Source organism: Daphnia pulicaria, chromosome 1, assembly GCF_021234035.1.
Source record: "Daphnia pulicaria isolate SC F1-1A chromosome 1, SC_F0-13Bv2, whole genome shotgun sequence".
NCBI classification, from domain to species: domain Eukaryota; kingdom Metazoa; phylum Arthropoda; class Branchiopoda; order Diplostraca; family Daphniidae; genus Daphnia; species Daphnia pulicaria.
The window spans coordinates 27466018-27478505 of record NC_060913.1 but is presented as its reverse complement, the minus strand read 5'-3'; the positions used below and the strand labels follow the sequence as shown (position 1 = coordinate 27478505).

Here is a 12488-nt window from a genome sequence, read left to right as displayed (position 1 = left end):
ACTATATTTATCATAATTTTCATTCATAAGGCAGTCCTTGGCTGTGGACGGTTGTGTTATGTTGTGGACGATTTCGGTATCTTAAATTTAACTGAATTTTCAATTTTTTAAATAATATTTTGTTAAAGGGTATACAAATAAAAAAGAGAGTTTAAACTGTAATTTAGGGAATTCTGCTATCGCTCATTAAAGTAAATAAATTTGATTTCTACTTCTATTTTTGGAATGAAAGTAATTTTATGTCTAAAAAAGTTATTGTGTTCTGTAGGAACTGAATTTCTTTTGTCGTATTTATTTTATTTTATTTTCAAGTATTCATGCCTATTATTTTGTTGCTGAATGAAGATTAAATCAGTTTTAAATCAGTCGTCGGTTTAACATTTCGTCATTATTCATATCGTGACGGGCTATTTTAAAAACTGTAACAACGAATTTTTTAAATTACTATTTTGCCTACTGATCCGAATATAGAATTAAAACTAAGTAAATCTTTTTGCTTGGAGAGAGGTTTCGGAAGAAAAGATAAGATCAAGACAAAACCACGATATTATAGGAAGGGTACATTCTCGGCTATCCCCAAGACCGGCGGGTATTCAGTGAAGGGTCCCAAGATTTCCCACCAGGTTCGCTAGTGTAGGAGGAGGCCCCTCGCCTTTCAGGCGTATAGTAAAAATTTTGGTTTTTTGTTCGTTATCTGTAATCAATCAATGTGTCCAGAAATTGATTGAGTTTAAGCTTTATGTGATTCCCTATGCTTAAATACCTAATTCTTCTAGATTAGGCAATGGTTGATATGTTTATTTTGGGATTGAAATTCACAATTTTTTGAGATTTGCGCCAAAAAAATCAATCAAATGTATTTTTTATTACTTATTTTTGTTTATTCTATTTTGATGAATTTTCAAATTTATTTTTAATACTTTAAAATTCATATTTCATATTTTAAAATATATATCGAATCATATAACGAATCTTTTGATTTTGGGTTATCTGATAAGATAACACTTTTTTCGCTACTGCGAAGATAGATAAAGATAAGATATTGCAAAAATTAAAAAAAAATATAAAGATAAGATAAATATCAGATAAGATAAAAATAAGTTTTCGCGATATCTTTATCTGATAAATTGCTAAAGATAAGTAAAAAATAAGATAAGATACTTTAGTTTTGAATTTATTCGAGGAAATTGCGGGATTGTTACTTAATGTTACTAATTAATGTTAGAATTTACGGCCGTAGTTAATCACTTCAGTTTACGGTTTCGCAAATACTTAAACTCTCTAGACTAATTTTGGTGACTACTGCCAAAGCGTTACAATGCACCGAGCAAATATTTATTTTTTATCTTATCTGATATCTTTATAAAAAATTGCAAAAGATAAGATAAAGATAAGATAAATGTGTATTTTTTTGAATCGCAGATAAGATATACCAATTTATCTTATCTTTTCGTATCTTATCTTATCTTTTCAAAAAGATACGAAACACTGCTGCTGAGGCTCTTAAATTATTGAAGTTAACAAGCAACAGCAAAAGTTGTAAACTCTCATGCATGCTTTTGAGAGCTATCAATCAAAGAACATATTTAAATCCACAGAATGAAAAGAAATTATATGAAATTACTTAGTCAATTGTTGGGAGACTAAAACACAAAAACAAAAATCCTAACATCATTTGCTGCTTGGCTTAAAAACAGTCAGCTGCCAATGAGCTGAGTGAGCCAGATAGGCTACAGTGATGCAAACTTCATTTACTGAATTACGCAATCGACAAAGTCAGATCAAGCGAGCCGAAATGGATCAGGCCCCCGTAGGAGACGAAAAGTGCTTCGTCTGATGCGTTTCACGATTAAAACACGAACACCCCTTACCGTTTCATCTTTTTACGATTCATAGGGTGCGTTAGTAATTTTAGGTCTGTAATATCCTAAAAAAAACAGAATAATATTAAAATGTTACATTATAGATAACGACAGCAATGTAAAATAGTGTTGAAAAAAAAACTTAGTAAACTAAAAAAAAAATTAACGATCGCTGATTCAGAATAAAAAATCGCGATGTTGTAGCTAAAATAAATTTTGATTTGAGATTAGTTTATTTTCTGAAACTTAAACCAAATCCTTAAAAAATTATTGTCAAAAACAAAGATTTCAATATTCATTTCGGGTTCATTGGATTCTTCCGACAGGTACATTTATGTAATCTAACTAGATTCACAAATTGGAGAAAATACTTACTGTTATTTGGAATTAAGGGAGAAGCATTGTCTCAAGATATAAAGAGAAATATTCCGCCAATCTATATTGCTAGCGTCAGTATTTGTTGCATAATACACTAGCTTGTTTCTACACAATTAAATCATACAAATTATTTCGACTAAATATGATGTAGCAGTTAAAATAATTAACAAATTGCGACAATAGTTTGTCTCATAATGCAAAGACCAGAACCAAGCACTAGGTAATAATAGTTCCAATCGTTTCACAGGAAGAAAACTTCGTCGAGGCCAAGAGCGGAGGCAAGTTCTCCCAATCACATGATCGTATTGTCGGTGCTTACAATTTCCACCTGGATGCTTAATTTTTTGGCTGTTTTTAGCTTAGATAAGCCTTACGGGAACTTTATTTTGATATAGAATATTCCTTCGCGGTTTTTACTTCTTTTTGGGATGAAGATAAACATGAACACCCGATCTCTTTACATAAAATACATCCTTTTTCAACTGAGAAGTAAGATCATCCAGTGTAATAATGCTTCGATATCATCTCTCGTAGATGCAGACCTATAAATAGCAAATTAATGATTTTCATAAACAATTTCTAATGAATTTTTTTGAACTTATATTTGAATATGTTTTTACATTTTAATGATAAATTGTTACTTTAATAAATTTTTTAAATTTGATTTTCTCTTTTCTGAACTTTTTAAACTCTCTTTAGGTCACATTTCTTACACAATTTTGAATAATATAGAAGCCCCTTCCCCTTCTTTCTATTTGATAAAACTCTTTCAAACTTTCGTTGACTCTCAAATAGAGTGAAGATTTGTCTTCCTGGAAATAGGAAGATCATAATGAACGGTCAAAATCTGAACAAAAAAGAAAAGCAGACAGACCAGTACACAAGAGTTCTAACTATTCCATAAACTAACTGTTTTACTATGTTTATATTTATTTCTATATTTTACGTAAAAAGCGACCAATCAAAACCCGCATCAATGCAGAGTGGTACACCTGAAAAAAGCCTCAAGTACTAAATAGAGAATAAAAGGTGCATCAATTTTTTTAGAGAAACGCACGCCAGTAACGCCTGTACTGCAGAGAGGAACTGAGGGCTTCTGTAAAAAATCATATCACAGCTTGTCAGTATATGCACAATAAAGGAAACTAAACCTCAAACAACAATGGCATCTACAAATAGTCCAGAGAACAAGGAAGAATTGCAATGTGTATTCCCAACATTCAAGGGATACATGGAGATGGAAGACGGAACTTTGAAAAGATTAGTTGGATTGATGGATTGATGTAGTCAAAGCTCATTCATACGTGAAAGCTCTATAAAAACGCGAAGAAGGAAACAGCAGACTCGAAAGAAATAAGTATCTACCATCTACCTCCAAGAAGAGCACTACCAACCGCCAAAACATAGTTGAATGCCCATTTTGGAGAAAATACGGAAATGCACCGAAAATCAATTTCAAATTCATAGAAAAGAAATGTCTTGCGGGATTGATGGCATACCAAAACACACTGATATGGAAAAGCAGTTAATAAGCCAAGGCAAAAAATAAGCTGAAAACCACAACATATGCAATTCTAATAGTAAAGAATGAGACATCATATAGGATGTGACCTTATATGGACTAATGGGAAACACCTACCCGGGGCCAAGAGGTACTGCAGCACTGGACACCCGATTTGGATGTGTAATATGTGAGGCCGGACAAGCAAATATCGGACCCACTCAAACAACGACAGTAAGAATAAAGGAAGAGATACCGATAGAATCAGAATTTTCTACATTAGAAAAAAAGAGTTCTGGGAGTTAAATCATATTGGAATCACAAACAACGAACCGAAAAACGATCAGTTTGTAAATATAAACAAAGAAACCATTGAAAGAAAGACACGGAAAATAATATCGCAAAGTCTTCAAGCAAGAGGAAGCCAAATTTGATTCATGCATCTCGATAACATCAAAAATGTTGAGTTGCCTGCTGAACTAATTGAATAAACAGCCCGCAATACGAAAATGATACCCAAGATTTTCTGAAACAGGGTTTCATTGAACCGGCAGATTTAATGTAGCAGGGTACGTTAGCCTACAACCTCCACAGACCAGGGTCTGAAAGGATGCTGAAACGACAAAAGTCAGACCAGTATTCGACAGGTCAGTAAAACCGAACTGGGGAGTCTCAACAGCTTCATTGAAGCCGGGCCAAATATAAACCCTGCAATAATGGCCACAATCATGAGGATCAGACAAGATAAGAATTCATGGACATCAGACGATTAAGTATGGAAGATCCTTTCGCAGTGCCAGGATTAGATTTTGCTGGCCCATTCATGGTAACCCCGAATTACCGTACAACCCAAAAGGTCAAAGACTACTTCTTATTGTTCACACACGCAGTTACAAGAGCAGTACAATTTGAGACGGTAATAGATCTGTCAATAAACAGCCTGATCAATGCTTTCAGGCGGTTCATAACCTTAAAATTCTGCCCAAGAACGATGTACTCAGACAATGCAGCAACATGCATTGCGGCAGGTTAAGTATATGATTCAAATGTACCAAAGCAAATGAGTCCATGATTACCTATCACACCATCAAATCATATGGCGGTTCTCACCAAGCCTTGAACCCTGGTGAGGTGGATTTTTGGAGAGAATGGTAAAAGCAATGAAGGATATGCTGTACTCCACAATAGGCAACAGATTAGTACACGTGGATGTATTTGCTACAAAAATCACAGAAGCAAGTGGAATAATTAACAGCAGGCCGCCCGCATATATCGGTAAAAATGATTATTCGACTACACCAGAACAATTGTTAAAAGGTGGATTTACTAATAAAACTTTGGATTCAATGGAACCAGACGTACCAGACGAGATAGATGAGCAAAATGCACACGTAAATGCAAGAGAGCAAGCAAGACGAAAATTTGTGGCCGAGTATTGGACGGCATTTAACACATTATTCTTAAACAAATTTTGCCTATTTCATGTAGAAATGAAATCAAACTAGGCCAAATTTTTCTTATAAAACAAGACCTAAAATAAAGAAAAGAGTGGAAAATGGCACAAGTCACGAAAGTAATGGTTGGCGAAGACGGATTAGCATGGCATGCCAAAATCGCCACGATCTCGGTCGATGGTAAGAGAATCAAAATAAGTAGATCCATCGAAAGTACAACTCCGCTAGAAATGGAACTCGGATTCATCGAAGGAGAGTTCACAGTAGAGACCGAGAGATTCAGTCATATCTGTAAATATAAGGAAAAAGGGAGAACCGTAAAAAATAATGACCCCTCAATATGTCGATGAACCTGACGAGGAAGATTACTGCGGAGGCTCGAACACAGAGAGTGAGAAGGAAGAAGATTAGAACCCGGAAAATAATCGAATAGGCTAAAGAGACAATAAGAGAGAGCAGACCAGTCAGAAAACAGAGACCGTTAAAAAACTTATTCCAATTATTCCAATTTTTATTGGCTTGAATTTTACATCGCTTCCCATCTTTTTCAGGATTAGCCAAGCTAATACCGAAATACGTTATGCAAATTCATTCTGTAGTTTGTAACCGTCCATTTACGATTTTCAACTAAAAGATTGAAAATTTCAATGGATAACTATGCTATCCGAACTTAAATATTTTTCATATAAAAATAAAAAAGTCAACTCGCTCCTTGAATAAAAAATCCGCTCCTAGTTATGATAGAATTACTGCCGAACCGTTTAATTTTTAGTCTCCCTACAGCTAAGCCCCACTTTTTGGCCATTCTATATACGCATGCTTGCGGCATTGCTCTTCCCCATTTCGTGGGAATTTTCAAAGGCGCTCATCTTATTCGAACCCAACAAAAAGGACAATTGAACTTTGAATGGCTTCAGGCCAGATAGTTTGATCTCCAGTTTTAACAAAGTTCTTGCGAATAAGTCCTAGGACGACTTTTATGGTTGGCCAACCAGAAAGTATTTTTTTTTATTTTTTTTGCAAACTTTTCGGGTAGTTGATGGAAATTCAAGATTAATTTTGAATACATAACATATATACATGGTAATGTTTTTAAAATATTGTTTGGTGGATTATGGAAGAATGATATTAACCTAAGATGTAAAATGAGCATCTTGAAAGATTGTTTCCAGCACATTTTTATGATAAAAATCAGTTTTGCACTGGCAACAAGCTAGTTAGTCTTCATAAACACAGTTTTTTTTTCAATTTAATGTGGTTTTCTAAAATATGCCAAATTGATCGCCATTACATCCAAACAATGGATTACTGCATCTCTGATTTTTTTGTTCGAAAACCCCAGTTTTTTTAGTGTGTTTCATGCCGGGGTTTTATGCATCACCAGTGTATACCGTGGCAAGTTTATTTGTCAGCCCGAGGGAAGGATATTGGGGGAACAAATAGGTGAGTCCCCTTTATTCACATTCCATGGCTGCACCAAACATGAGACAATGCCACGCCGGTTTGGCAACCTCAAACCACTCTATACTCAAAAGTCAAGGCATCAGTTTGGACACACTACTGTGAGAATATTTCCCACAGAAAATGAAGGGACAAAATACAATGAGAATTTTAACAATTTTGCTTTATTCGATAGTCACTGATTCATAGGGAACACAAGCACGAAGTTTTTAACACGAGAACGAGAAGAGTAAAGTAAAACGCCCACCACGCTAGGTCGGTAGCAGACTCAACTCCTTGACGCGTTGGTTGTTCTGGTAAGGGGAAAAGTCAAAATGGGTCCAGCAACTTGAAACGGTGGTGACACACCGCCGTTGCCCTTCATGTTCTTGAGATGGTTACATTGTGTCACATATGAATTAAATGATGCGATCAAAAATTTTCTTAGAAACTCGCATAGACGATAGTTGGGGGTCATCTAGAAATGTATGGAAAAGCTCAATTTGATTTGATTTGAATTTGATGGAATATTTACTAAAGTTAATTTTTGTTTATTATTAGTTATTACTAGTTGTTGGTAACTTCAGAACATCAAGACTATTTTGATTACTCCTACACTTAGCTGGTACTTGGGCTTTAGCTTAAATGGGCACCCATCTTGAGCAAGGCCAAAAGATTTTAATATGACGGATGCTATCAACATGTGGTTTTCCATTTTTTTGTGACTTAGTCTGAACCATACCTGAATAGGCGATATTATCTACTAACACTGAAGTAAAACAAAAACAGAAAACATATGATAATCAAGCGCTGATCGGGGTGTTTTTGCAAATATGATGGCAGCATGGCTGTTAGAGGGGGGGAGGCACCGAGGTGTTGCTGCAGGACAGGTAGGAAACGAAAAATCAACACCACCTCCTTGGCCATCTTGCTGGCTGCTATTTACTCAACTTTTGCGGCGGATTTGGCTACGCTAGAATGATGGCGGTGCGCTGCAAGATGCGATGGGTCCTCCGTGATAGAGGAAGACACTTCCGGTCGTTCATTTTCTTGTTTCGATGCAGCCGCTTACACGGCACAGTTGGTTCCCAAAGACCTCTTAAGAACCTCTTACTTTTCTCCCTAGTATTTCCTATAAACTTCCACTATTCTCCCTGTAATCTGCTTTTTTGGTCACCTGACAGCCGCCTGATATCCTCCCCAGTCCTTCATACATTCTCCACAGGAAATACCAAAAACCTCCCAGATAACCAGGTGAATTTTGCATATTACGAAAATTTGAATTCACTCCTGCAACCGCCGGCCCCGGCCGGCTATGCTGCTGTTGATAAGGCTCGCTTCTAATACCAAAACTTTTTGATTGCTTGCGGGAATCAATTGAACCAGAATTGCAAAGATGTCGAATAAAATCCTGTCTCCTTAAGTCACTTTTTATATTGGATTGCTGACGGGAATTTTCCAAGGATGACGGGCCGGACTGAATATGGTGTTGTTCAACAGACTCCCTTGTATAGCAATTTTTCTGATTCCTTTGGTGTCGGAAGTTTGCCCCAGAAGATGTGCCATTCGAACCTGACGAGCCAATCTGTTGTTGAAGAGCCTCTCTTCTTGAGTCAACATTTTGAATCGATTGTTGACGTGGGACATTCACTACAGACAGGACAGGCAATTGTTGGGAATTACCGTTTAAATGATCGTGATTTTCTCTTGATTCTTTAAGCCTATGAAAACTATCCGATGTTCCAGGAAGGTTTTGCTGTTGTTGAAAAACTTCACTTATATAAGTATCACTTTTTTCGCCGTAGGACGGAAGAGTTTGGAGCAAATCTAATTGGTTATCTGGTGTATCGTCTGTCATTTGTTCTTCATCCTCAGATGAATCTAAATGATGGTTATAAATAGCAGCTTCTGTAATTGTTCCCGTAACTTGTATGGCCCAAGGACCAACTGGCAACGTTTCTTCATCGCTCGGAAAATGACGATCACCAAATGATCAAAGTTCAGTATCTTGGCTTGTCTGTTGGCCTTGGCGGAAAATTGGACCGTTAAAATTACTACCAGTGCCTAGAAAACAATTAATCATTAGATTAAATAATAATTTTATTTATAAAATAAATATTTACCAGCATTGAGATGCATTTGCTGACCGGAATGATCTCTATTCGACTTCTTTGAAGACTTTGACGGCCTTACCCAATCGGTTTGATTGTCCCGTTTTGATGAATTTTGATTCAGTTGTAGTGGGATGTTATGCAAATGTGGAGGTTCTGACTCGCTAAAAGAAGCATCCACGTAATTGTCTAATTTTTTTGCAATACGTTTCCATGTACCGACTCGAGGTGGCGGATTTGAGAGTGTGTCTTTTGCTGTTTTATCGATTATTAGCCATTTCGACGTAAATATAAACTAAATAGGGGAAATGGACAAAACATTTTATTACAATGTCTAGGCTACAAGTTTTCGATTGAAAAAACAGCAAATTGATCAGTTCCAGTTAGAGGCATCAAATACATTTTATATTTCACTTCTTCAACAGGCCAACTACTACTTTCATTTGCGAACTGAACTTCCTGGCTCTACGGGCAAAATCCCGGGGGGGGAATTTAGATAAATGTTCCATGTATTCATTAACCCTACGAACAATACTTGGACTTATTTTGTAGTCACTGTCTTCCATCAAAAGTATTATTAATTTTTTGCCTGCTCCTTCATGGACTAAGTGCATTGGGTCTACGGGGAAATTATGTACCATGTCGATTGGTTCTAGCTCTTCAATAATGGAGTAATAATTGTGGTGAGCTGGATCTTCACGATGTCTAAAAGAATCGTCGTCTCTAAGCGGAGCTGTAACACCTGGGAATACTACTCGACCCTTTGGAATAACAAGCCTTCTAAGTTCACTCGGCTTAAATGCAGTAATTCCTACTGTGGTGTTTGGAACAGCTACTATAGCCTGAGTGATATTTTACTCCCGAAACAAACGCTCGTGCAGGAGAGTCACAAACGAATACTACGCCTTTGACTGTAAATAATCGATCGCAGTGGACAAATCCATTTTGAAAAAGATCACTAAGATCATTAACAAGTGATCTAAAAAATGTATTTGGACCCCCCGTCAGTTTTTCAAATCCATAATATATACCAATGATGAAAGAAACGTTTTCTAGACCGGGAATACCACGAATCATTCCGAGAATGACCCATTGCTGTTTAGATGTCCTTTTGCTCAAGATTGGTAACCCGTCGACGTTTATAAAAATTTCAATTTCTATAGTATCGTGGTTCGCCGGGAGTAAGTTATTATCAATAATGCCCTTCAACCCATTTACTAGATCAAAATGAAAATATTCCCCGGGAGTAATAAAAGTAACCTTTCTGGGGGTTTTCAAAAATGTACGGGCATCAACAGGGAGATCAGAATGGCATGGATGAGATTTAAGGATGGACAACAATTTGTTGACATGAACATGCGGAACCCGACAGTCAACACCCCATGAAGCCAGCTTTTATTTCAACGTTTGTGTCGGTTGCTGCTCTATCATCAAAAATTCATGGTCAATTTAATTGAAATCAACAAATTAGTCACTCAATTCAGAATCACTGTTGTCGACAATAAATGTATCTAAGTCCACACCATCACTTTCATTACTAACAAAATCGTCAAGTAGCTCTTCGTTCGCAACATCATGACCAACATCGTGACCATCAGCATGATCAAATGACTCGATTTCTACTACTGGAACGTTATTTGAAACATGTGCTTCCTGATCATCAGATTCAAAACTATTATTGATGTCCTGTTTATCCTAACACACAGATAAATTTAAAACATTGACGTTACGATTAGCCTCTCGTCTAATTCTTCTCACTCTAGCTTGGGATATCCCACTATTATTAGTTCTTTTCATTATAAAATTTACCTCGAACAAAACTGATGGTATCGTTTGACGAAGGCGTGGAGTGTCGAAGGCGTGGAGTAGCGATGGCGTGGGGAGTAACACTGGTTTGCACCTGTGACGCATTACACATTGAACAATAAAGTTGATCAGAAATTTTGAGCATGAAAAAATTACCTTTCAGTATGTCAAAAGTGAATCCAAACAACTAGACGGCGACGACAGAAATTCAAATAAAATTAGATGTAGATATTTCCCGATAATGTAACGATTCACGAATAAAATCTTGGCGAGAGGATGAGTAATCCAGCTGACGAAGACGAAGAGCCTAATTCTTCATATAGAGCCTAATTTCTTGTAATGGTGTATCAACTTGAGATCCATATACACTTCACCATTCCCTAAACCCAAATTATAAATTTTCGGAAATGTCCATTGTAATTTCATTATTACCTTTTTGGAAATAGTTTGAATGTTATAACTCATACAACGAAATAATTGACAAAATTTTATTTCAAGTAAAAACACGATTAAATATTTTTAGAAAAAAAATTGTCTAAAATTCTATCTGGCAACTCTTATTTTTTATTAGTTGTCATCTGCCATTGATCGTGATTGTGATTCGCCAAAGATTTGTACTTTTTGTAGCGTTTCTAGAAAATGGATTTTCATTACGATTACGAAACTGAAATTTTTGAAATGCAACATCCAAATATGTATTCCTATTCACAAACGACCCATCTGTATAAACATGCACGGCAATAAGGTAGATATGGAAAAAATTCTTGTGACGTTTAGGATTTCAAGTTAACAACCGGAAACATTTACATTTTTGTTCTTTTGATATCGGAAAACAGATACCTGATTTCATCTTTATTTCTTATGCAGGATTGCCTTGACTCTTTCCAAGACAATTGTCAAGGTACTGAATGCGAGCACAACAATGATGCTTTTTTAAACGGGCTTCTTGGTCGACTATTTATTACATTAATCCACAATAATCGAAATATCTTTTCAGGTGAGGTGGTGGTCGCCTCAGCCATTAATGAATTAATGCCTAAACTTTTGCAACGGTCATTAACGGGAAGCATTGCATATCAGCCTACTTGTACGTCTTTAATTTCAAAATTGTGTTTGTATCAACCAGGAAATAAAACTATACAGGTTCAAAGGTAATTGATATAGGAAGCTTTGTGAATTTTGTGATTACACTTATTATACCTTACACTTACGCTTATTCCTGAAGGACCGGAACAAACAATGTGTTATGACCTATTAGAAAAGTTACTGCAAAAATGGTTTAGAAAAACCAGCTGGAAACCGGATAAAAATCTTCAACCCTGACAAAGAAAATTAGTTGTAACTTCAATCGAGTAACATGATTCCTCTTATTTACATTTTATGATACCCAGTAATAAATATATACTTGAAACAGCTTGAAAAACAAATTAAACTGCTTACTGGTCATGCATTTGTCTTCACAAGTCGACCAAGATGCAAGAAAAATGCATTCCATCTAATTTGATAGGTGATGACATGTCTACTGTGCAGCAATACTATTTTCAGAAGAAACGAATTGTGCTGCAGCAACACCAAGTAAAATTTACTGTTATATACAAGTAATCAAATCCATTTAATATACTAATATTGTATGGATATATAATAATATTGTTTTTTCATACAAAGTTTCGAACAATGTCATCAGCACAGCGTCGCTCATCATTGTCAGAGCCGTAGCACTTCTTATCTTAGGCTTGATCGCCATCATGGTCTTTTTATGACGCCGGCACAAAAGCACTACTTCAATGCGCAAGAAATCAAGAAGATTGCCAAATGGTAAAACCTTCCTCATACCTTATCATGCTGGTGAAAGAGTAAAATTTGTTTATTTTTAATCAACAGACAAGATTTCTTTCTTTTGTCATTTGTTTAAAGTTGGATTCTATTCATATTTTTA

General features: G+C 35.9%; 1 protein-coding gene across 3 annotated transcripts; it reads left to right on the top strand.

Annotated features, from left to right (window-relative positions):
• Positions 1-11176: 11176 nt before the first annotated feature.
• Positions 11177-11866, top strand: LOC124339723. Of its 3 annotated transcripts, none has more exons than XR_006918022.1 (4): positions 11177-11297; positions 11389-11453; positions 11550-11703; positions 11778-11866. XR_006918022.1 is itself a non-coding variant. In XM_046792899.1 (4 exons), exons 1-4 carry the CDS (start codon positions 11283-11285, stop codon positions 11800-11802), a joined length of 228 nt encoding a protein of 75 aa, XP_046648855.1. In that variant the 5' UTR covers positions 11177-11282; the 3' UTR covers positions 11803-11866. The 3 variants fall into 3 exon arrangements, 2 of the variants coding, with proteins under 2 accessions (XP_046648855.1, XP_046648854.1); XM_046792899.1 differs by having other exon boundaries at positions 11420-11453; XM_046792898.1 differs by having other exon boundaries at positions 11420-11703.
• Positions 11867-12488: the final 622 nt, after the last annotated feature.